Source organism: Rhinoderma darwinii, chromosome 13, assembly GCF_050947455.1.
Source record: "Rhinoderma darwinii isolate aRhiDar2 chromosome 13, aRhiDar2.hap1, whole genome shotgun sequence".
Taxonomy (NCBI): Eukaryota; Metazoa; Chordata; class Amphibia; order Anura; family Rhinodermatidae; genus Rhinoderma; species Rhinoderma darwinii.
Window position 1 is genome coordinate 17,721,385 of NC_134699.1, and position 26,308 is coordinate 17,747,692.

Below are 26,308 nucleotides of genomic sequence, written 5' to 3' on the forward strand. Positions count from 1 at the left end.
AACCCATACAACTAAGTAATTACAGTTTTGATAGGGTTAGGATGGCCGGGTAATCAGAGAAAGAGATTCGAGAGGTCTGTACATTCAGCTGTGGCTTAGAAGCAGGTGTGTGGCAGCAGTGTTTACAGAGGACGCCACACCAACTGATTGAGAAAATACCGCAGCAAGTGGTCACAAAACCATATAAATCCAGTGGCAGATGAAGCTGGGAGGTGCTGATACTCGAGTGAGGAAACCAAAATAAACATAAACCCTTATAAACATAGGGAAGACATGCAGACGGTGGTGTGTGCGTGTGTTGACCTGGTTAGTTCCAAACCTACGACCCCAGTGCGGCAAGGCAGAAGTATTAGGCCTCGTTCACATCTGCGTTGGGGTCCCGTTCCGTCAGAGCTTTCCGTCAGAACGGGACCCTGAACTGACACAAACTGACACAGACGGAAACCAGAGGTTTCCGTTTCCATTACCATTGATTTCAATGGTGACGGTTGTGGTTCCTTTGGTTTCCGTTTGTCTCTGTTGTGCACCGGACCCGTAGTTTTGCCGGAAGCAATAGCGTAGTAAACTACATCAATGGTGATGGAAACCTCTGGTTTCCGTCGGTGTCAGTTTTTGTCTGTTCAGGGTCCCGTTCTGACGGAAAGCTCTGATGCAACGTCAGAACGGGACCCCAACACAGATGTGAACGAGGCCTTAGCCACTGAGCCACCATGCTGCCTCAGGTTAGCAATTATAAACCGTATATATATTGGGTTTCTTCCTTAAAATATTTCCAATAATAAAGCACCTTTGATCGTTGCACTACCAAGCAGTACTGGAACTCTTGACCCTGAATGTTCTACTCTACGGCTGAATATTAGGAACTTCCCCGCATAACAGTCATTTTAATGTGGTGTGAAAAGAAAGCTACTATGTCATTGGAAAACCAAACCACGAGATCTGCCCAGCATCGACATCCACCAGTTGATGGGATCCTTAAATCCACCAATCCATGAGACCTGTCCATCCAGTAGTTGACGAGATCCATGATTTCAACCTATTCACGAGACCTGCACATAAAATAAATATTTAGCAATAAAATATATATATATTTTTTTTATACAGTCTGACATTTCCTTCTATTGTTAAATCAAGACTACTATTTGCTACGTGGACTAGAGGGGCAAGTTATCCCCACACAAGTCAATGGAACGTGAAAGTATTCTCCAGCGTCTGTATTTTACATATATAACTTAGGCCTCATGCGCGGCCGTGATTTCAGAGTTGGCCGGCCACGGAATTGACAGCCGCGAGCCGCCCGCAAATCGTGCGCCTTGCACATGGACGCGGCCGTTATTTTCAATGAGCCCGGACCGCAGAAATCGGCCGTAATAAGACATGCCGTTCTTTCTGCGGTGTGCGCTCCTGGGCCATGCACGGACCGTGAAAACCACGGTCATGGGCATGGCCCCATAAGAATGAATTGGGCCGCAATTCTCCCGTGGATTTTCGGGGTAATTGCGGCCGCAAAAGCACATTCGTGTGCATGAGGCCTAAGTGTTAGTAACTGCAATATGGGAGAAAATCTGGAAACATTATTATAATTTTATATGGTCATATTGTTAATGGGTTAATTGCAATGTTTTAGTTATGGTCATGACTCGGTGCTGCGCAAATGTTGTCCTAAAGCCCTAAAAACTATAATATCAATAAATGAGTACTAATTACAAGGCTTTAAGGCAAAGATTTTCCCACTTCTTAGGTAGCAGATGCCCAATGTCTGTAAAATTATAATTTTAATCTCCCCATATAAAGCCGCTATAAATTAAAAATGCGTCCTAAATCCGTAAAACTTTCCCCTATAACATTTCCCATCTCTGTTCCCCCTCAAGTGTCCGCCCAAAAAAAGGTTGCTTAAACTCGTGCAACAATAATTATATTATTCTCAAGTTGCTAAGAGGTTGATCCCAAATCCTCCAGGGTAGCAAAAAGGGGGGGGGGAAGGGTTTTTCCTGAAAGATGAGGGCAGGCGACCTGGTTTTTATTTTTTAGAATTGCTTGGCAGTGGGAGTACTGGGCCCCCTATTACGTATAGTGAATCGGTAATTGCAAGTTAATGAGGTTCTTTTACCAGAGCCGGGCACAGCATGCAGATCTCAGCTGCCAGCGCAGGGAATCTCTGTTAGCCAGAGATGGGGACACTTAGACTTGAAAGGCGTGTGATTGTTCCTCCGTGCTTAGATCCCTCAGACATCTGTCAGGGGGCAAAATGGAGGGGACCAAAGGGATTAGCTAAGGTGCCCTCACAGTAAAGAAGAAGCCTTTATCAGAAAGTAGTATTCCAGAAAAAAAGAAAACTTTGAAGTAAAAAATTCTATAGGAGATCATATAGGATAAATTGGTGTTATTGGATTATTTATTAGACTAGACTTCAAGGAGAAATGTATTTCTGTATGAATGTAGCCAGCTTCCATGTATAAATACAGAATTAAAAACAAACATATATTCCCCGCTTTTTTTTCATGACCCCTTTTTGGCAAAGGTCCAAATTAAAACTTTTCTTAACATGAGTGGGTCTGAACTGTAGAACCTTTATATTATCGAAGTGCTGCTCAGATTTACAGGGCAAAGCCGTCAGGTTATTACAGACTTGTGTATCGCCATATTTTGTCTTCTGTATTCTCCCCTGGAAGCAACACCTTAACTATACTTCCATACTACGGCATGAAAAATGGCATGAGTTTTTACCCGCATATTCTCACAGATTGCACCTAAAATGAAGGCACAGGTAGGAACAGCATGGGTCTACAGAAGTCTATAGGTGTATCATGGATCCGAATCGCACAGAGCCATAATACCATTGTGTGCACGTGCACTTATGGACCATTACAATTAAAGCTATATATATATATTTATTTCTCATTGTTTTGGTTTCCAGCTAGATTCGCATACCTGCTTTTGTAATGGCCCTTTACACTGGCCAATTATCTGGCAAACGAGCATTCATAGAGCGCTTGTTCCCGATAATTGCTCTGTGTAAATAGGGCATCAACCAGCAGATGACCGAGCAAACACTCGTTCTTCAGCTGATCGTATAGTTTTAAATGAATAAAATATTAACGTTGTCGGCAGCGCATCTCCCTGTGTAAACAGGGAGACGTGCTGCCGACATGATGCAAATGTATGGGGACGAGCGATCGGAGTAACGAAAGCTCGTCCCCATACATTGCTCCTTGATAAAGGAACAAACGAGCGGCGATCAACCAGCTGTCTCGTTGATCGCGATCGTTGCAAACTTTGCCGGTGTAAGGCTATGTTCACACGGGGTATTTTGCCGAGTTTTTTGATGCGAAAACCGCGTCGCAAAACTCGGCAGAAACGGCCCGAGAACGCCTCCCATTGATTTCAATGGGAGGCGTTGGCGTCTTTTTCCTGCGAGCAGTAAAACTGCCTCGCGGGAAAAAGAAGCGACATGCCCTATCTTCGGGCACTTCCGCCTCTGACCTCCCATTGACTTCAATGGGAGGCAGGAGAAAGTGTATTTCTCGCTGTTTTATGCCCGCGGCGCTCAATGGCCGCGGGCGAAAAACGGCGCGATAATTGCCGCGAAAATCGGCGTGCAGGGAGAGGAATATCTGCCTCAAAGTTCCAAACGGAATTTTGAGGCAGATATTCCTCCCCCAAAATACTCTGTGTGAACATAGCCTAAAAGTACCTTTAGTTTACTTTCTAAACCCACTCTGGCTGTGAGATCTCTGTGGCCCTTCATTTTGCAACCCAGGAGTCAGAATCTCATTTTGTAACCCAGGGGGAGGGGGTGAGCTTGCCCTGAGGTTAGGGAACTACAGGGCAGGTAACATTAATGCTTCACAATCTGCATACAATGGGGGAATGTGAATGGATTTCCATATGTGTAAATATGTAAGATTTGGGGATAACCCTTTGTATACAAACCAAAAATAGAAGTCACTGCCCTTTGCAACTTATCAGATCACCCCTTTTCTTTTTCAACCTGGAATCTGATCGGTTGATACCTACAACATTTCCAATAAGTTTACCATTTATCATTATGGAGTAAAACTACTTTATACATAAAGTCTGTAGACTGAGGGATTGTGCCCTAGACCATGTTATATGGTACAAGGGGACACTATATTACCAGCAGCAACTATCATCACGTGACATACGACAAGTTCTCTGCCTTTCATGGACTTACAACACTCAGTTACAGTTACTTGTTTGGTACGTTAAATATTATTTTTTGGTTTATGGACACCTTAAAGGGCTCTGGTTTAGACGATCCCTTTTTGTTAGAAAGGTTCCTCCAGCAATAAGCAGATCACAGGGTGTCCGGCTGCAAGGATCTCCATAGATCAACTGTAATCTGTGCAAGATATGAGTGTCTAATTCAAAACACAGGCCTATAATATTTCCTAATCTGACTCCTTTCCCTAGCCCCCCCTTTACATTAGGCATGAGACCCCTTCATTCAGCAGTATCCTCTACACTCCTTGCACCCTAATACACTTCATGTCTGTCATACAAGGACACTGGCTGGTGACCGGCTCGTGCAGCATTATGTTACTACCCCATATGTATAAAAGATGGCTGGACCATTGTACTTTTGCATTTTTTACACTTTGTGTCTCCCTCATAGATTGTAAACTCTTGTGATCAGGGTCCTCACTCCTCTTGTTTGAATTGTAAATTCGTTTTGTCAATGTGTAATGTCTGATATTATCTGTACAATGTACCCCCTGAACTGTAAAGTGCTGCGGAATATGTTGGCACTATATAAATAAAAATTATTATTATTATCTACCGTGCCGCCACGGGAGAAATAAAACATTACAATGTGACCATTTAAATCAATGGGCCGTCCGCGTAATGCACGGACATGGTGTATCCTCCAGAGCAAGAGAAGCTCTCTGTAGCCACTCTCTGCTCTGGCTTATAAATGAGTCCTGAACAGCCTCCCTACCCCGAATCAAACACGGAATTCCTTAGCAAGTCTTTGAAATAGGGTTTTCCAACCTATACAACCACTTTAAAGCCAATTAAAGAGCGTTTCCTACCACCAGCATTTATGCCATATTGATAAGATAATGGAGGTCTGACCTGTAGAGGGGACAATCAGGAGACACTACGTCAGCCCACGTGTGGTTATAATTTTGAAGATTTGTTTGGACAAATCCTTCTCACATTGTGAGTCCTCTTCAGACGTTCTAATTACAGGGAGTCTTAGCTGCTGGCAGTTCCCACAACTACCCGGGATCTGTGGAAGTAGTAAAATAAACGCTTGTTTGCTTCACTGTCGGGCACCATTAGAAGTAAAGGTACATCAACAGAACTCCAGAACCGAACCATGCCGGACGCATTTTTCCGCTTCAGCTAACCGAGGGCAGTTCTCCATTATAAAGCATAAATTCTTTCGTAGGGCTTATAATTATAGGTTGTCTATAGTAGACAAACATTTTTAAAGTCATTTAAAGGGAATGTGTTGCTAGAATTTTTTTTTCAGTTAAACAATTAGTATATAAGTGATTACATATTGTTTTAATTTTTGACAAGTCAGAAAATATTATAAATTAGATTCTAATTTATAACATTTCCATGTGCTGGCCACTAGAGGGAGTAGTTCCCAAAATTGCAGCGTGGTCACTGTGGTAAAGCAACCTCATTGATGTATGCTGCAAATTTGGGGTGGACACACTCTCCTCTAGTGTCCTCACACAATCCCCCCTCCCTTATTCTGGCTAGTGGCAGGAGAAGGAGGGGTTTGAATGTCTTCAAACCTCCTACACTGTGTGCCGCCATTTTCTGAACGACTGCACAATGTAGGAGGATTAGATACAGGGCTCAGCAGACAGTATCACACGAACATAATACACACATCACATACACGAACATAAATTACCTGCTCCTGCCGCCTCCGCTGGTCTACGCTCCTATTCCTTGCGTCTTCGCTTCATTGAACATCTGGCCGGAAGCCGCGGCCGGAAGTCGTCATCTTACTGTCCGGCAGCGGCTTCCGGTCCACATGAAAATGGCGCCGGATTTTGCTCTCCGAACGAGCTTTGTTTTGGTCTGTGTGGGAGCTGCGCATGCGCCGTTCCCACACAGACGGCGTACGCTGCAGAGAATGGAACGGCTCCCGTTCGCATTCTCTATGGGGTTGTATGTGCCGTATTCCATCTCTGTATGTGTCGTTAATCAACACACACAGAGATGGAAAAAAAAATGGCAGCCCCCGTAGAGAAGTAAAAGTTTGAATACAGTAAAAAGTATTAAGTGACAACACTAATAAATACAATTTTTGTTTATATTTTATTAAAAGCAATATAATAATAATTGTAAAAAAATCTTGACACCTGCCCTTTAAATTGAGGTTATGCAGATACAAAATAAGTGTCTGTCATCCTCTGTTACACCATGTGTGTGTATGAGTGGTTTGTACACCTCCGATCAGGTCAATATTTGGATTTTTATCACCGCTCATGCACACAACCGTATCATGGCTCAAGCCGTAATAGAGCTTTAAAAGGTATCCGGGGGCCTCCAACTTTTAGACAGAGATTTATTTCCACCGTATGTGCCCGACAGTAGAACAATTGTGGCATGCGCCATTGTACTCCGTATGTGCGCAGGTATATGTCTGAAGCCTGTATGCCAGCCTTGCAGCTCCATACTGGCGAGCCAGACTGTCAAGTGCATGAGACCTTAGGGAGGATTTATTAAGCAATCTACACCAGAAAACTGGAAATTTGCGCAAAAAATGTGTCGTTTTAGTTGCCTCTGCCGAATTTATGACAGAAACATGTAAATTATAGCAGAAATCTACGCTACCTCATAGCTGGCAGAGATTTCCCCTTTCAGGCGCTCAGACTGCCGAAGATGCGACAAATTTATTAAGGGGTGTGCGCCTCTTCATACATTTATTGTATCTTACTCCATCGGCATTCATTCTAAAGGCCCTTTTACACTGGCCAATTATCGGGCAAACGCTCGTTCATCGGCTGATTGCATCGTTTTAAATGCCGAAAATATCATCTCCTGCTGCCGACATGATAGAAATGTATGGGGAATGAGCGCTCGTTCCCACACTAGATCCTTGTGAAAGGCGCAAACAAGCGCCGATCAACAAGCTGTCTTGTTGATCGGCGCTCGTTTACACAGCCCACTACGGGCAGTGTAATACCAGCTTTAATCTCAGATTTTGACCTTCACCTTGACCTGATTTCCTGACTATTTGGACACTATTGATTACCCATTGTTCTTTATCATTGACAATATTGACGGGCACATTTTGAGTATTGCCTGACTCTGACCATTCTGCTGCCAATAAAATGTGTTATTTAGGATCCTGCATAATGTCCATCTGGAGTCTAGTCTAACCAGGAATAATAGCTATGTCTGTCCCTAGACCTTAGTTCAACTGAGTAATAATGAATGAAACTAGTTATAAGAGGAAATGGGACTGTTATAGATGGAGACCGTGAAGATCACATCTATTATCGGTGCGCGGCCAGTAATTTAGATGGACAGGACAATGCTGAATAAATGTAAAAACTTTTACTGTTTTCTAAAATATAATTTCCGCTCACATTTGGTTTCTACTCTTCCATGAATAGGAATTAAAGTCCCCATATTTTCTTTACAAACCTGCAACGATCCAGTCTAAGACCAGCTTATTTCCATGATAACGGAAACGATCCTACACGGATGAGCTGTCACAAATCTCCTTACTATTAACAATATAGAGGTCATGAATCGAGAAAGGGGTTCTGTTACTTCTAGTTCCTAAAAATCTTATTAGGAATATGGAGTAGTATTTAATAATTTGCACTATCATTTTTATGGCTGCTTGTGTCAAATATTGTCCATAGACCCCAATGCAACAGCGCTCCCCAGCTGTGATCTTACTCATCTTTAAAATATTGTACTGTAAAATTTAAATGGGTTTTCTCACTTAAAGGGGTTTTCCACAGGATATGTCATAAATGTCAGATAGATGCGGGTCCCACCTCTGGGACCCGCACATATATCTAGAACGGGGCTCCCTAAACCCATTCTACCTTTTGTCTGATCTCGCTGCCTCCCGGCCACTTCCTGGTTATATGATCAGGAGTTATGAAAACAGCGTGACTTGCCGAGCTACGCTGTTTCCGTAACTCCTATAGTAGTGAATGGCAGATACGGAAGCAGTCTAGCATGCGAGCTATGCTGTTTCCGTAACTACCATTCAGTTCTATGGGACTTACGGAAACAGCGTAGCTCGGTGAGCTACGCTGTTTGCGTAACTCACGACCATGTAACCTTTTACATGGTCGGAATTCACCTGATTCAGCCGCAACACAGGGCTTCAGAACGGGGTTTAGGGGGCCCCATACTGGAAATAGGTGCGGGTCCCAGAGGTGGGACCCGCATCTATCTGACTTTTATGACCTATCCTGTGGATACGTCATAAATGTCTCTCATGGGAAAACCCCTTTAAGAGTGGTTTTCCTATCTCTTAACGTGATGTCATATAACTAAGTTACGCCATTGCATTCTGACCGGTGGGGGCTCGACTGCAAGTACACCCACCGATCCTGAGAATGAAGTTGCCATAGCGCTTTTTTAGCACTGTGTCCCCTTCACTGTTTTTCCCTGCAGAGCGACACTCCCAGTCATCTAAGGAATGGGCTCATGCTGCAGTTCCCGGCTGCCGACCCTTCATTCTGAAGATTGTGGAGGTCCCGACAATCGTCCCCACCCCATTCGGAAAGTGATGGCATATCTTAACGATGTGCATCAAAATTTATATTGGTAGGACATGACAACAATGTTTGATTGGTGGGGGTCTGACCACTGCGACCCCACCCAATCCACAGAATGAAACTTTGTTACTCATCGGTTCCTGTCAGCAGAGGCGTAGCTAGGTTCTCCAGCACCCGGGGCACAAAGATTCAGTTTGGCGCCCCCCCCCCCAACTTTCCCGACATCTCCTTCCCCTTCGCCATCTTTGCTTTCTCTACTAATCAAGAGAAGTCTTCTTTTTTTTTTTTCACTTTTTTTATTACGCCACTCGAGCATTAAACCATTTGTACATTTTACAAGCAATATAGTTATATTAGGGAGTTAACACAACAATAAATTAAAAGAAAATAAATGAAAGAGGTCAGTGCCTGACTAAACAGATTGTATAACTGAGGCTAATGAGACTATATGGTGACATCTTGTAGAGCGGAATGCCCAGGAAGAGTGTCGGCAACACTCTAGCTGGGAATTCCTCCATATCCTGAGGATGCAGATACAGTTGACAGCGAGACATACACCCGGCCGCCCGGGACAGCGGGACACCGCCCGGAATCCGCGACTGTCCCACTGAATCCGGGCTGGTTCCTCTCCTGGAGGAGGAGCCTCTGACGTCACTGTCCATATATGGATAGTGACATCAGGGGGATTCCGCTCCAGGATGAGTGTTCAATTGTACCTCAGCCTGGCACAGCGCCCCCCCCTACCTTCTCATAGTTGTGCCTGGGGCACATGCCCGCCTGCCGCCCCTAGCTACGCCCCTACCTGTCTCTTTAGGGAGGCATTATGGTTGGCCATGGCTATAATGGGCCAACCATGTGGCCTCCAAAAAATGCAGAGCTGACTGGAACAGAAGGAGCACAGAACTTTTCTAGCACCACTGCTACTTTGTAATAGTAATTAGGGATGCACGATGCATCGAAACTTCGATACTGTTTCGATACTTTGCATCCCCAAACGGTTCGATACCGTTTTCATGTATTTCGATACTAAGCTGCGCCGCCGCACAGTATAGTAACACATGAATGAATGAGAGCGCGGCTGCAGCTGTGTGATACAGTCATTGCCGCGCTCCTGAGTCCTGACAAGTGCGCGCCGTCAGGATGAGGTAATGCTGCCGGCGCTGCACTAATGATTGCCGGCACTGAAGATAGAACATGACGGCCGCACTGCAAAACACCCCCGTGTTCTGTCTTCAGTGCCTGCGCCGCCGCTCATTAGTGCAGCGCCGGCCGCATCTCCTAATGCTGACCGCGCGCGCACTTCCTGACAGGAGCGGGGCAATGACTGTATTACACAGCCGCAGCCCCGCTCTATAACGGCGGAGATCAGAGAAACCTCATCTCCGCCGCTATTCCCCTGAATGCTGCGATCACAGCGGACTGCAGCATTCAGGGGAAAATGAGAAGGGGGGATGCCCCTGGAATACCTGTGACGTGATTGAGGGACATACCATATATGGGCAGACAGCCCAGGGTCTATTGAAGGACCCCAGGGCTGTCTTACCATATTTCCTGTTGTTAGGGCATACTTAAGTATGTCCTAACAACTGCCTGTGTACTATCCGTACACAGGCTAATGTAGTGTAATATAGATATATGCCAGTACATTAAAGTTTAAAAATAAAGTAAAAACAAAGTAATATAAAATTTAAAAAAATACACATACGCCATTTTTTTTTACAATAAACATTAAAATAAGTCTCAATACATAAAACATACACATATTCGGTATTGGCGCGGCCGTAATAACCTGCACAACAATTTGTTTTTGTCATTTATGATGTGTACGCTGTAAAATAATAAAATAAAAACTTTTCACTTATTAATGTAAAGCACGAGGTGTGATGAATTTAACCTCCATGTGCCTGACATTAATAGTAATTAACCCCATCATGTACCTCACACATTAACCCATTATGACTGAGAAACATGATGGGGTTAATTACTATTAATGTGAGGCACGTTCAAAATTCATCATCACACCACGCGTCTCACATCAGAAAATGGAAGAACTTTTTTTATTTTTCATTACTGTTGCCAAAGTATCGAATTGGTATCGAAATCGCAATACTAAACGAAGTATCGGTATTGAAGTCCAAATTCTGGTATCGTGACATCCCTAATAGTAATGGGCAGGGGTCACAGCCCTCAGACTCCCACCAGACACTAATGGCATATCCTAGTCTTAAATGATCACTAACCTTTCAACAGGCGATGCATAAATCAATAGTACAAGCGAATAGCATAAACTCTGTCATATATATTATTAGAGAAAAATGCCTCTTTCTCCACTTAATAGGCACTGCTAAAGCCATATCTGCAAGACAAAATAGACTATCCGCTAACTGAGGAATTGGGTTACAGCTGCCTATAGAAGTCTATGGAAAAGGGGAGGAGGGAGCAGAGTGATAGAGAGCAAGAGACAGACGAGATGCAGCATTCTTTTTTTTTTTCCTTTTAAAACATCATTTTTATTAACATTTTTCACATTTTCTTACAAACCTTTCACAGAAAAATTGCGTCATAAATGAATAGCACGCAACTGCGAATAGAACTAAAACAAAACAACATAACAGCATACAATCATGGCATATCTTTTTGGATCTGCTTAGCAACTAACAAAAACATGACTTCCCCTATCCCTGAACACGACTTAGGTCATCAAAGAGTAGCCCCATCTACCCCCTATCTATTATCTAGACTAAAGTTGTAAGCCTCCTAAAGTGCCAGCCAGAAGCTGCGTATGATACCACGCTGTGTGTCTAAAAGGCGTAACAATTTCCACCACCTCAGTCGCTGTGCATTGCGTTTCTATAAATATTTGCCATTTAGCAAATAACTTCTTGGTTCCCCTTTCTTTCCTTCTTTCTACCTCCACAAGCTCAAGAGCTAATAATTGTTTTAAGCGAGACACGATCATGTCCAGACCTGGTGTATCAGTTTCCAGCCATTTACATAGAAGGCATCTCAAGGCCACCAGCAAAATTGTGTACACCAAGGGGTGAGATCCCGTCCCTCGAGCATCCTCTTCCTCTGGCGGTCGCGCCTGATGGAACAGCAGCGCTTGAGGCGTCATTGGAAGTTTTGCCTTCCAATGATCCAAAATATAGCTGTGCACCATCACCCAGTATCGTTCAGTATGAGCACAGACCCATACTCCGTGCCACAAATTCGTCAGGGGGGTGTTGCATTTGGGACAGATCGTAATGCGATCAGGGAAGGACTGCGAAGGTAAAATATTGAAGCCATATATTCCCGAATGTATTAGTTTGAAATAGGTTTCCCTCCAGCTTTCGTTAACGATCAACTTCCGTACCGTCTCCCAACCCTCCAATATGATCTCTCCTATAGCCGGATCTTGAGTCCATTGTTCCCAGACTTTGAACATAGCCCGTGGTCGCGGGCGGACAAAATAATCCCCGAGTGCTCTATACAACCTCGAGATAGTCGCCCGAAGAACCGTTGGGCCTATGACCTCATCCAGAGTATGAATGGTGGCTTCCTTATTTAAATCTCTGAGCCTAGAGGTACAGAATGACCGCACCTGGAAAACTTGTAGAAAATTAACATTAACATTGCCCTCTAAGGGACTGAGTTTAGCTCTGATTTCCGACCCTGTTAACCATCTTCTTTCCTCTTCATGCATAAGATCCCCAGCGCTGCTAATACCTGCCTCCCCCCAAGAGGCAAATCTATCCCCACTGTCTACTCCTGGTAGGAATTCCGGGTGTCCACACAACGGCATGTGCTTGGAGAGCAGATGAGGCAAGTCAAAAAATTTACGAACCGCTTTCCAGGCTAGGACTGTAGCTCTCAGAACAATGGAGGTTTTAAGATGGCACGGGAGAGAGGCAACTCTACAGTGTAATAAGGCTTTTAAGTTCCAGGGTGAGGCGTACTCCCCTTCCAGCTCTAAATTGGAATAATGGCTCGTTTCATGAAGCCAATCCACTACATGACGAAAGAGACATACCACATTGTATCCCCTAATATTGGGAAACTTCAGTCCCCCCTCATGCTTGTCCATCATGAGCTTAGTGAGTGCAATGTGAGTGTTAGGGATCTGCCAGGTACTTCATCTAGGTATACTCCTGGGATTAATCAATCCACACCTGAGGCCAGACCTGTTCGACTGACACCATCTCCCACCAACCAGGGTGGCAGGCTCAGGAGTGGGAGAGCCTATCGCGGCCTGGTCTGTCGGAGTTAGCTCCGCCCCCTGTCCTTTATTACCTGCCCTGTTCTCTCCCTCAGTGCTTGTAATTCTTTTGGATTCCTGGCCCCACTGCTGCTTGCTCCAGCCTGCTTCTGCCGTGCTTCTGCCTTGCTGCAGTTCTGCTTGACCTGCTTTGCTTTGCCCCTGGCTTGCTTCTGTCTCCGTGCCCGCTCGGGTGTACTCACTTCGTCCTGGTCCTGACTGTTCGTTCGCCGCTCCGTTTCCTCGTGGCGTTCCGTGGCTACTGCCCCTTCCCTTGCGTGTTCCCTGTTTGTTTTCCTGTGCACTTAGACAGCGTAGGGACCGCCGCCCAGTTGTACCTCGTCGCCTAGGGCGGGTCGTTGCAAGTAGGCAGGGACAGGGCGGTGGGTAGATTAGGGCTCACTTTCCCTTCACCTCCTTCCTGCCATTACATAATTACAAGCCCTTACCTAGTCTACCATTTCTCCTACGCTGACGCTATCATGGACCCCCTTGAGACCCTGACCCAGCAGATGCAGGGCCTCTCCCTACAGGTCCAGGCCCTGGCCCAAAGGGTCAATCAGGGTGACGCTGCTTTAGTAGTACCCCTCACCTCACCTCTAGAACCCGACCTCAAGTTACCTGACCGGTTTTCAGGGGACCGTAAGACGTTTCTCTCCTTCCGGGAGAGTTGCAGACTGTATTTCCGCCTAAAGCCCCACTCCTCAGGTTCCGAGAACCAGCGGGTGGGTATCATCATATCCCGACTCCAGGATGGGCCCCAAGAGTGGGCCTTCTCCTTGGCTCCTGACGCCCCTGAACTTTCCTCTGTTGATCGTTTTTTCTCTGCCCTCGGACTCATTTACGACGAGACTGACAGGACTGCTTTAGCCGAGAGTCAGCTGGTGACCTTACGTCAGGGTAGGAGACCGGTTGAGGAATACTGTTCTGATTTTAGGAAGTGGTGCGTAGCTTCTCAGTGGAACGATCCGGCCCTAAGGTGCCAGTTTAGGTTAGGATTATCTGACGCCCTGAAGGATCTGCTGGTTAGCTACCCCTCGTCTGACTCCCTTGACCAGGTTATGGCCCTAGCAGTACGACTTGACCGACGTCTCAGGGAACGTCAGCTAGAACGCTTCAGTGTGCTCCCCTCTGACTTTTCTGCGATCCCCCCCGAGGTCCCGTCTCCTCGCCCCCCCACGGAGGACTCGGAGGTACCTATGCAACTCGGGGCCTCCATGTCCCCTCGACAACGTAGGGAGTTTCGCAGAATGAATGGTCTCTGCTTCTACTGTGGGGACGACAAGCATCTACTGAACACCTGTCCCAGGCGCAAGAATAAGAAGCCGGAAAACTTCCGCGCCTAAGTGATCATCGGGGAGGTCACTTGGGCGCACAGGTATTTCCCGTTAATGTGAAACGCAATAAAATTTTGCTTCCCTTTCAGGTCTCGTTTGCTGGCCGGTCTGCCACGGGCAGTGCTTTCGTGGATTCTGGCTCATCTGCTAATATCATGTCTGTGGAATTTGCTATGTCTCTAAAGATGCCTTGTATTGATTTACCTTATCCTATCCCTGTAGTAGGAATCGACTCAACTCCCCTTGCTAATGGTTATTTTACTCAGCATACTCCTGTTTTTGAACTCCTGGTTGGCTCCATGCATTTGGAGCAGTGCTCTGTACTGGTGATGCAGGGATTATCGTCTGATCTGGTTTTAGGCCTTCCCTGGTTGCAGTTGCATAATCCCACGTTTGATTGGAATACTGGGGATCTCACCAAATGGGGTAATGAATGTCTTATGTCATGTCTTTCTGTTAACTCTATTTCTCCCCGGGAGGAGGTAAACACGCTTCCTGAGTTTGTTCAGGACTTCGCCGATGTGTTTTCTAAGGAGGCCTCCGAGGTGTTGCCCCCCCATAGAGATTACGATTGCGCTATCGATTTGGTGCCTGGTGCCAAGCTTCCTAAGGGTAGGATATTTAATCTTTCATGTCCTGAACGTGAAGCTATGAGGGTGTATATGCAAGAATGCCTGGCCAAGGGTTTCATTCGCCCCTCGACTTCTCCTGTAGGTGCTGGCTTCTTCTTCGTGGGGAAGAAGGATGGTGGTCTTAGGCCATGCATTGATTATCGTAACCTGAATAAGGTCACCGTAAGGAACCAGTACCCACTTCCTTTGATTCCGGATCTTTTTAATCAGGTTCAGGGAGCCCAATGGTTTTCTAAGTTCGATCTACGGGGGGCATATAACCTTATCCGCATCAAAGAGGGGGATGAGTGGAAAACTGCGTTCAACACACCCGAGGGTCATTTCGAATACCTGGTCATGCCCTTTGGGTTGTGTAATGCCCCTGCTGTCTTCCAGAATTTTATTAATGAAATCCTGAGAGAGTACCTGGGTAATTTTCTTGTTGTGTACCTTGATGACATACTGGTGTTTTCCAAGGACTGGTCCTCCCACGTGGAGCATGTCAGGAAGGTGCTCCAGGTCCTTCGGGAGAATAATCTGTTTGCTAAGACTGAAAAATGTGTCTTTGGGGTACAGGAGATACCATTTTTAGGGCAAATCCTCACTCCTCATGAATTCCGCATGGACCCTGCCAAGGTTCAAGCTGTGGCGGAATGGGTCCAACCTGCCTCCCTTAAGGCGTTACAGTGTTTTTTAGGGTTCGCCAACTATTACAGGAGATTTATTGCCAACTTCTCGGTCGTCGCTAAGCCTCTTACGGACCTTACCCGCAAGGGTGCTGATGTCCTCTATTGGCCCCCTGAGGCCGTCCAGGCCTTTGAGACTCTCAAGAAGTGCTTTATCTCGGCCCCCGTGCTGATTCAGCCCAACCAAGAGGAGCCATTTATTGTGGAGGTTGACGCTTCCGAGGTGGGAGTGGGGGCCGTCTTGTCCCAGGGTACCAACTCCCTCACCCATCTCCGCCCCTGTGCTTACTTCTCTAGGAAGTTTTCGCCCACGGAGAGTAACTATGATATTGGCAACCGCGAACTTCTAGCCATTAAATGGGCTTTTGAGGAGTGGCGGCACTTCCTGGAGGGGGCCAGACACCAGGTAACGGTCCTTACGGATCACAAGAATCTGGTTTTCCTAGAATCGGCCCGGAGGCTTAATCCTAGACAAGCTCGGTGGGCACTATTCTTTACCAGATTTAATTTCTTGGTTACCTATAGGGCTGGGTCCAAGAATATTAAGGCTGATGCTCTGTCACGTAGTTTCATGGCCAATCCTCCTTCCGAGAAGGATCCTGCTTGTATTTTACCCCCTGGTATAATCGTCTCTGCCACGGATTCTGATTTAGCTTCTGATATCGCGGCGGATCAGGGTGCAGCTCCCGGGAACGTCCCTGGGGACAAACTGTTTGTTCCCCTGCAATACCGGCTGAGGGTACTCAGGGAAAACCATGACTCCGCTCTATCTGGTCATCCTGGCATCTTGGGCACCAAACACCTCATTACCAGAAACTATTGGTGGCCTGGGTTGCCTAAAGATGTTAGGGCTTACGTCGCCGCTTGTGAGGTTTGCGCTAGGTCCAAAACCCCTAGGTCCCGACCTGCGGGCCTACTACGTTCCTTGCCCATTCCCCAGAGACCTTGGACCCATATCTCCATGGATTTTATCACCGATTTGCCTCCATCTCAGGGCAAGTCGGTGGTGTGGGTGGTAGTCGACCGCTTCAGCAAGATGTGCCACTTTGTGCACCTTAAGAAGCTACCTAACGCCAAGACGTTAGCTTCTTTGTTTGTGAAACACATCCTGCGTCTCCATGGGGCCCCAGTCAATATCGTTTCTGACAGAGGGGTACAATTTGTTTCCTTATTTTGGAGAGCTTTTTGTAAAAAGTTGGAGATTGATCTGTCCTTCTCCTCCGCCTTCCATCCCGAAACTAATGGCCAAACGGAAAGGACCAACCAATCCCTGGAACAATATTTAAGGTGTTTCATCTCTGACTGTCAATTCGATTGGGTCTCATTCCATCCCCTTGCTGAATTTTCCCTGAATAACCGGGTCAGTAACTCGTCAGGGGTCTCCCCGTTTTTCTGTAATTTCGGGTTTAACCCAAGGTTCTCCTCCGTCTCCCCTGGTTGTTCCAATAATCCTGAGGTAGAGGATGTTCATCAGGAACTGTGCACTGTCTGGGCCCAGGTTCAGAAGAACCTAGAGGCGTCCCAGAGCGCACAAAAGATTCAGGCGGATAGTAGACGTTCTGCTAACCCCCGGTTTGTCGTCGGGGATTTGGTCTGGTTGTCGTCCAGGAACTTGCGCCTTAAGGTCCCGTCCAGGAAGTTTGCTCCCCGATTTATTGGACCTTATAAGATCATTGAAGTCCTCAACCCTGTATCCTTCCGTCTGAGCTCCCCCCATCCTTTCGCATACATGACGTCTTCCATGCCTCCCTCCTTAAACGCTGCTCCCCGTCCTGGTCCCCCTCGAGGATACCTCCTGTTCCCGTTCTCACTCCTGAGGGGGTGGAATTCGAGGTGGCCAAGATTATGGACAGTAGGATGGTCCAGGGCTCCCTCCAGTACCTGGTCCATTGGAGAGGATACGGGCCGGAGGAGAGGACTTGGGTACCTGCCCGTGATGTTCACGCTGGGGTATTGATCAGGAGGTTCCACCTTCTCATCCCCACTAAACCGGGTCCCCTTAGTAAGGGTCCGGTGGCCCCTCATAAAAGGGGGAGTACTGTTAGGGATCTGCCAGGTACTTCATCTAGGTATACTCCTGGGATTAATCAATCCACACCTGAGGCCAGACCTGTTCGACTGACACCATCTCCCACCAACCAGGGTGGCAGGCTCAGGAGTGGGAGAGCCTATCGCGGCCTGGTCTGTCGGAGTTAGCTCCGCCCCCTGTCCTTTATTACCTGCCCTGTTCTCTCCCTCAGTGCTTGTAATTCTTTTGGATTCCTGGCCCCACTGCTGCTTGCTCCAGCCTGCTTCTGCCGTGCTTCTGCCTTGCTGCAGTTCTGCTTGACCTGCTTTGCTTTGCCCCTGGCTTGCTTCTGTCTCCGTGCCCGCTCGGGTGTACTCACTTCGTCCTGGTCCTGACTGTTCGTTCGCCGCTCCGTTTCCTCGTGGCGTTCCGTGGCTACTGCCCCTTCCCTTGCGTGTTCCCTGTTTGTTTTCCTGTGCACTTAGACAGCGTAGGGACCGCCGCCCAGTTGTACCTCGTCGCCTAGGGCGGGTCGTTGCAAGTAGGCAGGGACAGGGCGGTGGGTAGATTAGGGCTCACTTTCCCTTCACCTCCTTCCTGCCATTACAGCGAGGTCTCTTTCCTGCCCATATAAATTTTGTAAATGCGGAATTCAGTTTGGAGACATCCCCATGTTTCAACAAGAGCGGGAGTGTTCGAAAGGGATATAACAGCCTGGGGAAACTAACCATCTTAATTAAGTGGCACCTCCCCAGAAGAGATAGTGGCAACTGACACCATCTTGTGAGTTCCGCCTGTATTTTTTTAAACAGCGGTGGATAATTAAGGCCATACAGGGTTTCAGGCACCTTCCCTATCTTAATGCCTAGATAAGTTATTCATTGTTTCACCGGGGATATCCCGCATCCCAAGGATTGCCAAAAGGTCCCAGGTAACGGTTTGCCCAACTCCAGCAGTTCGCTTTGAGCTATATTGACTTTGTATCCCGAGCATTGCCCAAAGTCCTTCAAAAAATGAAAGACCGGCAGTAAGTGCTCTTGAGGATTTGACATAAACAGTATAACATTGTCAGCAAACAAGGCTAACTTAACTGCAATAGACCCCACCTGAATATCTCTGAATACTGCGGACTCTTCCAGAAATCTAGCCATAGGTTCCAGTGCTAGATTAAATAAACGTGGCGACAGGGGACATCCCTGCCGGGTCCCTTTATGCAATTGGAAGGGAGCCGACAGAAATCCTGAGGAGTAGACACGCGCTTGGGGATTAGTATAGATCCCTTTCAAAAAGATCCGAAAAGCTCCTTGGACATTCATCTTATCCAGCACCATCCCCAGCCATTCCCACTGTATGTTATTAAAAGCTTTCTCTGCGTCTAGCGCCAAGAGTGCCGGTCGGGTACCTGGCTGGGGATCATGCCTGACTGTTTCTAGTACCGTCAACACCTTACGCAGATTAGTCACTGCTGCCCTACCCTTTACAACCCCCACTTGAGATTTACCCACCAATGTAGGTAGATACATGGCCAAATGATTAGCTAAGATTTTTGTGAGTAATTTCTGGTCTTGGTCTATCAATGGGATCGGGCGATATGACCCCGGGCCAAGAGGATCCTTCCCCTTCTTGGGCAGCACCTTTATATGCGCTATTTTGGCCTCCGCTGGGAACGTACCGGTCTTTAGTAAAATATTATAATAATCCACCAAAATGGGGCTGATTTCCTCTCTCAGGGACTTATAAAATTCTCCCGTGAACCCATCCGGCCCCGGGGCCTTTCCGTTAGATAAGGTCCTAATGGTACTCGTGAGTTCCTCCACCGTGATCTCTGCGCTCAGCAGATCGTTCTGCTCCTGCGTGAGTCCAGGTAACTTTACCTTCTCCAAGAATTCCCTACCTTTTTGGGAGTCAATGGGCGTGTCTGAATAAAGGGCTTGATAATATCTACGCAAAATAGTGTTAATTTTTTTTGAATCCGCTGTAGGGATTCCATTGGTGTCTTTAAGGAATAAATGTGTGACGGTGTATACCTCCCCTTCGCCAAGCGTGCCAATAATTTGCCCGCTTTATTGCCGAAGCGCATAAGGTCAGCATCAAATTGAGACCGATAGATGCTTTCTCTTTTATCTAGCCACTGATCAAACTGTCGCTTGGCTTCCCTCCAGGCCTCCCCCAGAGACGCTGACGGAGATTGTAAAAATGCCGTGTATGCGCACCTTAATCGTTCGCTCGCCGTCTTGTACCCTTCGGTGGTCTTACGTTTAAGATTGGCCATAAATTGTATAATTTTCCCGCAAATTACCGCTTTAGTTGCACTCCAATACAACGACGGGTCCGTACGATGTGATGCATTATCCCTGTCAAATTTCGTCCACCATCCCCTTAGCTTCTGTAAAAAGCCCTTATCCGTTGCCAGAAAGGAGGGGAACCTCCATATAAAATCCAGTCCCTTAGCTACTGTGTCAGCCAGAGTAATGGTAATTGGGGAGTGGTCAGAGATGACAAGAACTTCTATCGTCGCGTCACGTAGTCTGCGGGAAAAAGTTTAGTTCACCAGTAAGTAATCAATACGCGACCACGATTGATGTACATGCGAAAAGTGTGTGTACTCCCTAGCATCGGGATGTAAACTCCTCCAAGCATCTGCAAGGGCAGTGTGTCTCAAAAAGTCTGGCAAGATCCTATCCCTCTGTTTATGCGAAATGGCCCCTACACTTCTATCTTCCCTGGAGGACCTTACAGTATTAAGGTCTCCCCCTAGTACCAATAATTTAGTGCGATCCTGCTGGAGTTGGGCTTCCAATTGATCAAAAAACCCTGTGTTGGCCGCATTTGGCCCATAGACATTATGGATACTAATAGTTTCCCCTGCATGTTCCACCACTAGATGGACCCAACGACCCTCACCATCACGTTCCTGGGACACCAATGTAAAAGAAAATTTTTTGTACACCAATATTATAACTCCCGCCTTACCGTCTCTAGCAGCTGAGCCGAAAACGTGGCCCACCCAGAATATTTGTAGATATTTAAATTCTGACTCGGTAAGGTGAGTTTCCTGTAACAGGGCTACATCTGGATGCAATCTCTTCATATGTCGCAAGAGTTTGGTCCTTTTCTGTGGAGATCTAAGCCCCTTGACGGTCCATGAAACTATTTTCATGTTATTGGACTATGCCTAAGATGAGCTAAGGTGTCAAAAATCCGTGATCGGTTCGGGGAGTCTGATCCATCTTTCCCTAATCTCCATGTATAAACATTGAAAACACGGCCAAAACCCGGCCTAGCAAATAAAGCTAAACTCCAGTGAAAGCCATCAGACCTTGTTCAAAAGAAATAGAAAAAACGCCTGTGACAAGGGCAGTCAACCCCCTAGTACACATTGGCGTAAGAGACTTCTTTTTTTCTGCTGTGCACTAACACGTCCCTCTCTCCCCCTCCCTCCCAGACCTGCGTATCCGAAATTACAAACCACGTATCGTGACCGAGCTACACCAGCCCATCACCGACCATCAATCCCTTGCAGCAGATACCCGGTCTTATATCAAAGGGTCAAATCCCTCAGCTACTGCTCAGATTACCATGTATCATATAGACCTGAACACTGCTTCACTACACTACAGCGACCCGAAAACCCCTGCAGAGACTCCCCCGCATATTTGACCTGCCACGGCCCTATTTAATCCCATAGGAGAGACAGGCCTTGTAAAATTCTCGATCGGAGAGGCCCACCAATGAGCGAGCTTAGAACTTATAACAGGCCCTAACTCAGACTCAAACCCCCTGCAGTGTAAATACAGCATTATATCAGACTGCATACATTTTGACCTGAGAACAGTTCACGACAGACAAAAATGCTGTAGTAAAAGACCGACATGTGCAATCGTCAAGCATTATCTGCAATAACTGGAAACTTATCTGCGAAAGATCGGAGACTGCGATTGATCTACAGCTTCCACAGAACCCTCTCCTAAGCTATAAGGGTCCTGAAAAACTTCACTCTTCAATCAGGAGACGTGGACCTGGTGCGGTCCCGCGGCCGTGTCTGCGGCTTCGGAGAGTCCCTTCTGTTCCTGGATCTTCCTCCGCGTACTCTTCCAGGTGTGGGTAGTAAAGCTTCTGCCCAAGTTCGCTCCATATCCAAGCGACTCCTTCCGACTTCTCTTGGCTTGCGACGTGGGCTGTGTGCTGGATTGCGTTGCTCCTCGTGCGGGGGGCGGTTTCCACATAGCTCTGCCAGCGCGTCCTCCGCATCCTTCGCTGTGGTGAATGTCGTGGTCCGACCACTCGCTTGGAATACCCGTAAAATGGCTGGATATTGCAGGTTAAAACGTACTTTCGCTTGGAACAGCTTGGTACAAATCTTGCTGAAGGAACGCCTGCGCTTCGCAACTTCCGTAGAATAATCCTCGAAAAGTAGCACTTTCATGCCCATTATCTCCAAGGGTCGAGATCTGCTGCGATACGCCTTCATCAGTGCCACCTTGTCGTTGTAGTCCAACAGCTTAAAGATAACTTGTCTGGGGCGAAGCGAGCTGCTGCCTTCCGCTGGTGGAAGATTTCTGGGGTCCGGTTCCACCCTGTGCACCCTTTCCACCCGGCATGGACGCTGGAGGCCCAAGGCTGCTGGCAATGATCTCTCACATATACGCTTCAAATCAGAAGGGACCACCGCTTCTTTCAGACCCACAATTCGCAGGTTGCTCCTCCTGGAGCGGTTTTCTAGGTCCTCCACCTTGTCTCCCAACTGCGTAGTATTAGACAACACCGCTTTAAGTTTGGATTGCAGGCGCTTATTTTCATCCTCCAGCAGCATTACACGTTGCTCTAATTCATTAGTCCTGGAAGTTACTTGTGCCAGATCCGCATGCATGCGGTTAAGAGACACTTGCACCGCTTTTTTTTTTCCAGCGCTTTTTGCAGGTCAAGAGCTATCCGCTTAGCCACTTCATGGGCCAGTGCTATATAGTTCACAGGTGCTGGGTAAGAAGAGGCTATGGGCTCTGCCGGGCTTGAAATCACGGATTGGGACTGGGGCAGCAGCAGCTCCTCATCCTGTGAATACAGCGGGGGAGCAGTGGCGGGAAGCGCCGCCATCTTACCTCCCCTGTCCACGCCCGCGGTTAGATCCTCCATGGCTGTCTTGTGTGCGCTCCGGAGGAGGTATCGATCCATGCAGGCACCCCCGGGTACGTTCCTGTGTGCAGGACCCGGTGTCTATCAGCCGTTTTTCGCCACCGAAGTGACTTTTGCAGGTAAGCAGGCTAGTCGGGAACGGGAGCTCAGTCACACGCGTCCTGCATCGCCAGCGCCGGAACCGGAAGCGATGCAGCATTCTAATAATAGTTCTATCACACCCCAGTGCTGGATTCACAGCTACACTGCTCATTACTGCTGTATTATGTCCTTCATGCTCCTGCTGTTTCTGAGGGTGTGCTACAAAGAGATTGGGGAGAAGGATGTTCTCTTCTCTTTGTGTGCTGTGTAGAGCTAACATAGGATACAAGTCATATAATGGACAGAAATAGTGTTATTCCTCATGTACATACATGCTTATTCTAAAGAGTCACCTGAAATGTTAGGTACTGTCACGATCTGTGGGTATGTGGACCCACTGGGCCGTACCGCCGTAGCGGGATAGCAGCTGGCCAACAGAGTACCAAGTCAATATTTAAATAGTCCAAGCACAAGGGTACCTGTAGTGGTTCAGACAGTAGCAACGGCTAGGCACAGATGGGACCTTGACAGCAGACACCAGACGTGGTGTAACACAGCAGGTGGAACCGGTGGCACAACACGACTCCAACTGGTTTAAAGAGGCTCTGTCACCAGATTTTGCAACCCCTATCTGCTATTGCAGCAGATAGGCGCTGCAATGTAGATTACAGTAACGTTTTTATTTTTAAAAAACGAGCATTTTTGGCCAAGTTATGACCATTTTTGTAGTTATGCAAATGAGGCTTGCAAAAGTCCAAGTGGGTGTGTTTAAAAGTAAAAGTCCAAGTGGGCGTGTATTATGTGCGTACATCGGGGCGTTTTTAATACTTTTACTAGCTGGGCGTTCTGATGAGAAGTATCATCCACTTCTCTTCAGAACGCCCAGCTTCTGGCAGTGCAGACACAGCGTGTTCTCGAGAGATCACGCTGCGTCGTCACTCACAGGTTCTGCATCGTGTCAGACGAGCGAGGACACATCGGCACCAGAGGCTACAGTTGATTCTGCAGCAGCATCAGCATCAGCATTTGCAGGTAAGTCGATGTAGCTACTTACCTGCAAACGCTGATGCTGCTGCAGAATCATCTGTAGCCTCTGGTGCCGATGTGTCCTCGCTCGTCTGACACGATGCAGGACCTGTGAGTGACGTCACAGCGTGATCTGGCAGAAGCTGGGCGTTCTGAAGAGAAGTGGATGATACTTCTCATCAGAACGCCCAGCTAGTAAAAGTATTAAAAACGCCCCGATGTACGCACATAATACACGCCCACTTGGACTTTTACTTTTAAACACACCCACTTGGACTTTTGCAAGCCTCATTTGCATAACTACAAAAATGGTCATAACTTGGCCAAAAATGCTCGTTTTTTAAAAATAAAAACGTTACTGTAATCTACATTGCAGCGCCTATCTGCTGCAATAGCAGATAGGGGTTGCAAAATCTGGTGACAGAGCCGCTTTAAGGCACAGGAACAAATAGCACGGGATACAGGATAACACTAAGGGACCATTTGCAAGACTAACATAGAAAAACATAACAACGCTCAGGCAATGACCAAAGGAGCAGGGCCCTTCTTATAATCCAGAGTGATCATGCGCTAATTAATGATGATTCCCATGTGTGCGCGCTGGCCCTTTAAGGCCGGGCACGAGTGTGCGCGCTCACCATACGGGACACAGCACACCGGAGTGGAAGTGGGCGCTCGCGTCTCCTGGGGAGGAGATGCGGGTCAGCGCTCACAGATCCATGGCTGCGGCCGTTGGGGGGTGAGTAATCCCGACAGTTCGTGGCCATGGATACTACAGGTACGCTTTAACTGCGAAACCCCTTTAAGGGATACTATACTTTCCAAAAACACATAAGCAGGAATCTGGATGGGGCACAACTGTTAAGAGACTATTTTCTGATTTTGCCTCTATGCAGGGGGCAGTGGTAGGAAGAAATGTCATAGGCATCTTGTGAGTGTTCGAATTACCAATGTGTGTCCCCCTGGTAACAGCGCCAAAGAACTGTGTGAACTGGGCCTTATTTTTACCTTTATACATGAATGCTGAAGAAAGCTTTGTGCACAAGATAGTAAAGAAAAGTATTTACAAAGCTACTCAACATTTTATAAATATTTTAACTGTGAAATGTTGGAATGTGATAATGAGAATTCTCACAGCCAATAATGTTTTAACTGCTGCTATCAAAATATAATTATAAAAACCTAAACATAACGACTGTATAACAAGATTTATTGATATCTCTCTCTTCCAGGGAACGTTCCTCTACATTACCTGCACTGCCAGAAGTGATATTGCTCTACTGCCATTCCAGCAAGGCCCAGGGCTACAGGTAATCTACAGGAAGGATGCCAGGTAGGTTTTGGGGAATTATTAGGACACTTTTGTGAGTTGTTGTTTTTTACTTTTTTTCATGTAGCAAGAGCTCCCCCTACTGGAAACTACATGACATGATATATTCCCTTTTCTCAACTTTTTACACTACCTTTCGATTATGGACAAAAACTGCAATTCAAACAACAAAGTGTTTACGTTTATATGTTTAGAGTAGTGCTGTCACGATACCAGAACATGGACTTTGATACCGATACTTCGTGTAGTATTGCAATTTTCAATACCAAAACAAAACTTTTCCAACATTAAAAAAAAAAAACACACACAAAAAAAAGTCCTTTCATTTTCTGATGTGTGGCACATGGTGTTATGAATTTGATCCTCCATGTGCCTCACATGAATAGTAATTAATCCCATCATGTACCTCACAGTCATAATGGGCAATATTGAGTTAATGTGTGAGTTATATGATGGGGTTAATTTATATTAATGTGAGGCACATGGAGGTTCAAAATTAATAACACCATGTGCCTCACGTTAATAAGTGACCCCATCATTTCCCTCACATAATGGCAACATTGGGTTAACCCCTTAGGGACATTGCCAATTTTGGCCTTGAGGACAGAACAACTTTTTATTTTTTCCTCTTTGCATCTCGCACCTGTAACTTTTAAATTTTTTTGCTTGCCGTAGCTGTATGATACTTTATTGCTTCATTTATATACATTTTTATTTTGGCAAAAACGCTGAAAAAACCCCAGTTATTTTCTTTCTTTCTTTTTACAGCATAATGTATCTTAAATGACGCTATACATTTGTTGTACAGATTATTATGGTTGTGACAATACTAAAAATGTATATTATGTAAGAAAAAAAAAAGCAATTTGTGTATTTTTACAATTCTTTTTATTTAACATAATTTTTTTTATTACTTTTGCTTTTTAACTTTTTTTTTTTTTACTTTAATGTACTGGCATATGTTCATATGCCAGTACATTAGCCTGAGTACACAGTTGAAAGGGCAACATACCGAAGTATCCCCTAAAAATAGGAAATATGGTCAGACAGCCCTGGGGTCCTTCAATGGATCAGGAAATCCCTGTGACGCGATCAAAGTTACAGCGGGGCTGCAGCGGTTT

The 26,308-nt window shown here is 46.4% G+C and overlaps 1 protein-coding gene across 1 annotated transcript in view; it reads left to right on the forward strand.

The window, feature by feature from the left end:
• GPATCH8 (G-patch domain containing 8) overlaps positions 1–26,308 on the forward strand; it is a 170,791-nt gene that overhangs the window by 94,931 nt on the left and 49,552 nt on the right. Inside the window, exon 4 of the mRNA XM_075846342.1 lies at positions 25,090–25,167. Coding sequence (XP_075702457.1) covers positions 25,090–25,167 — 78 coding nt within the window. The remainder of the gene's footprint in view (positions 1–25,089; positions 25,168–26,308) is intronic.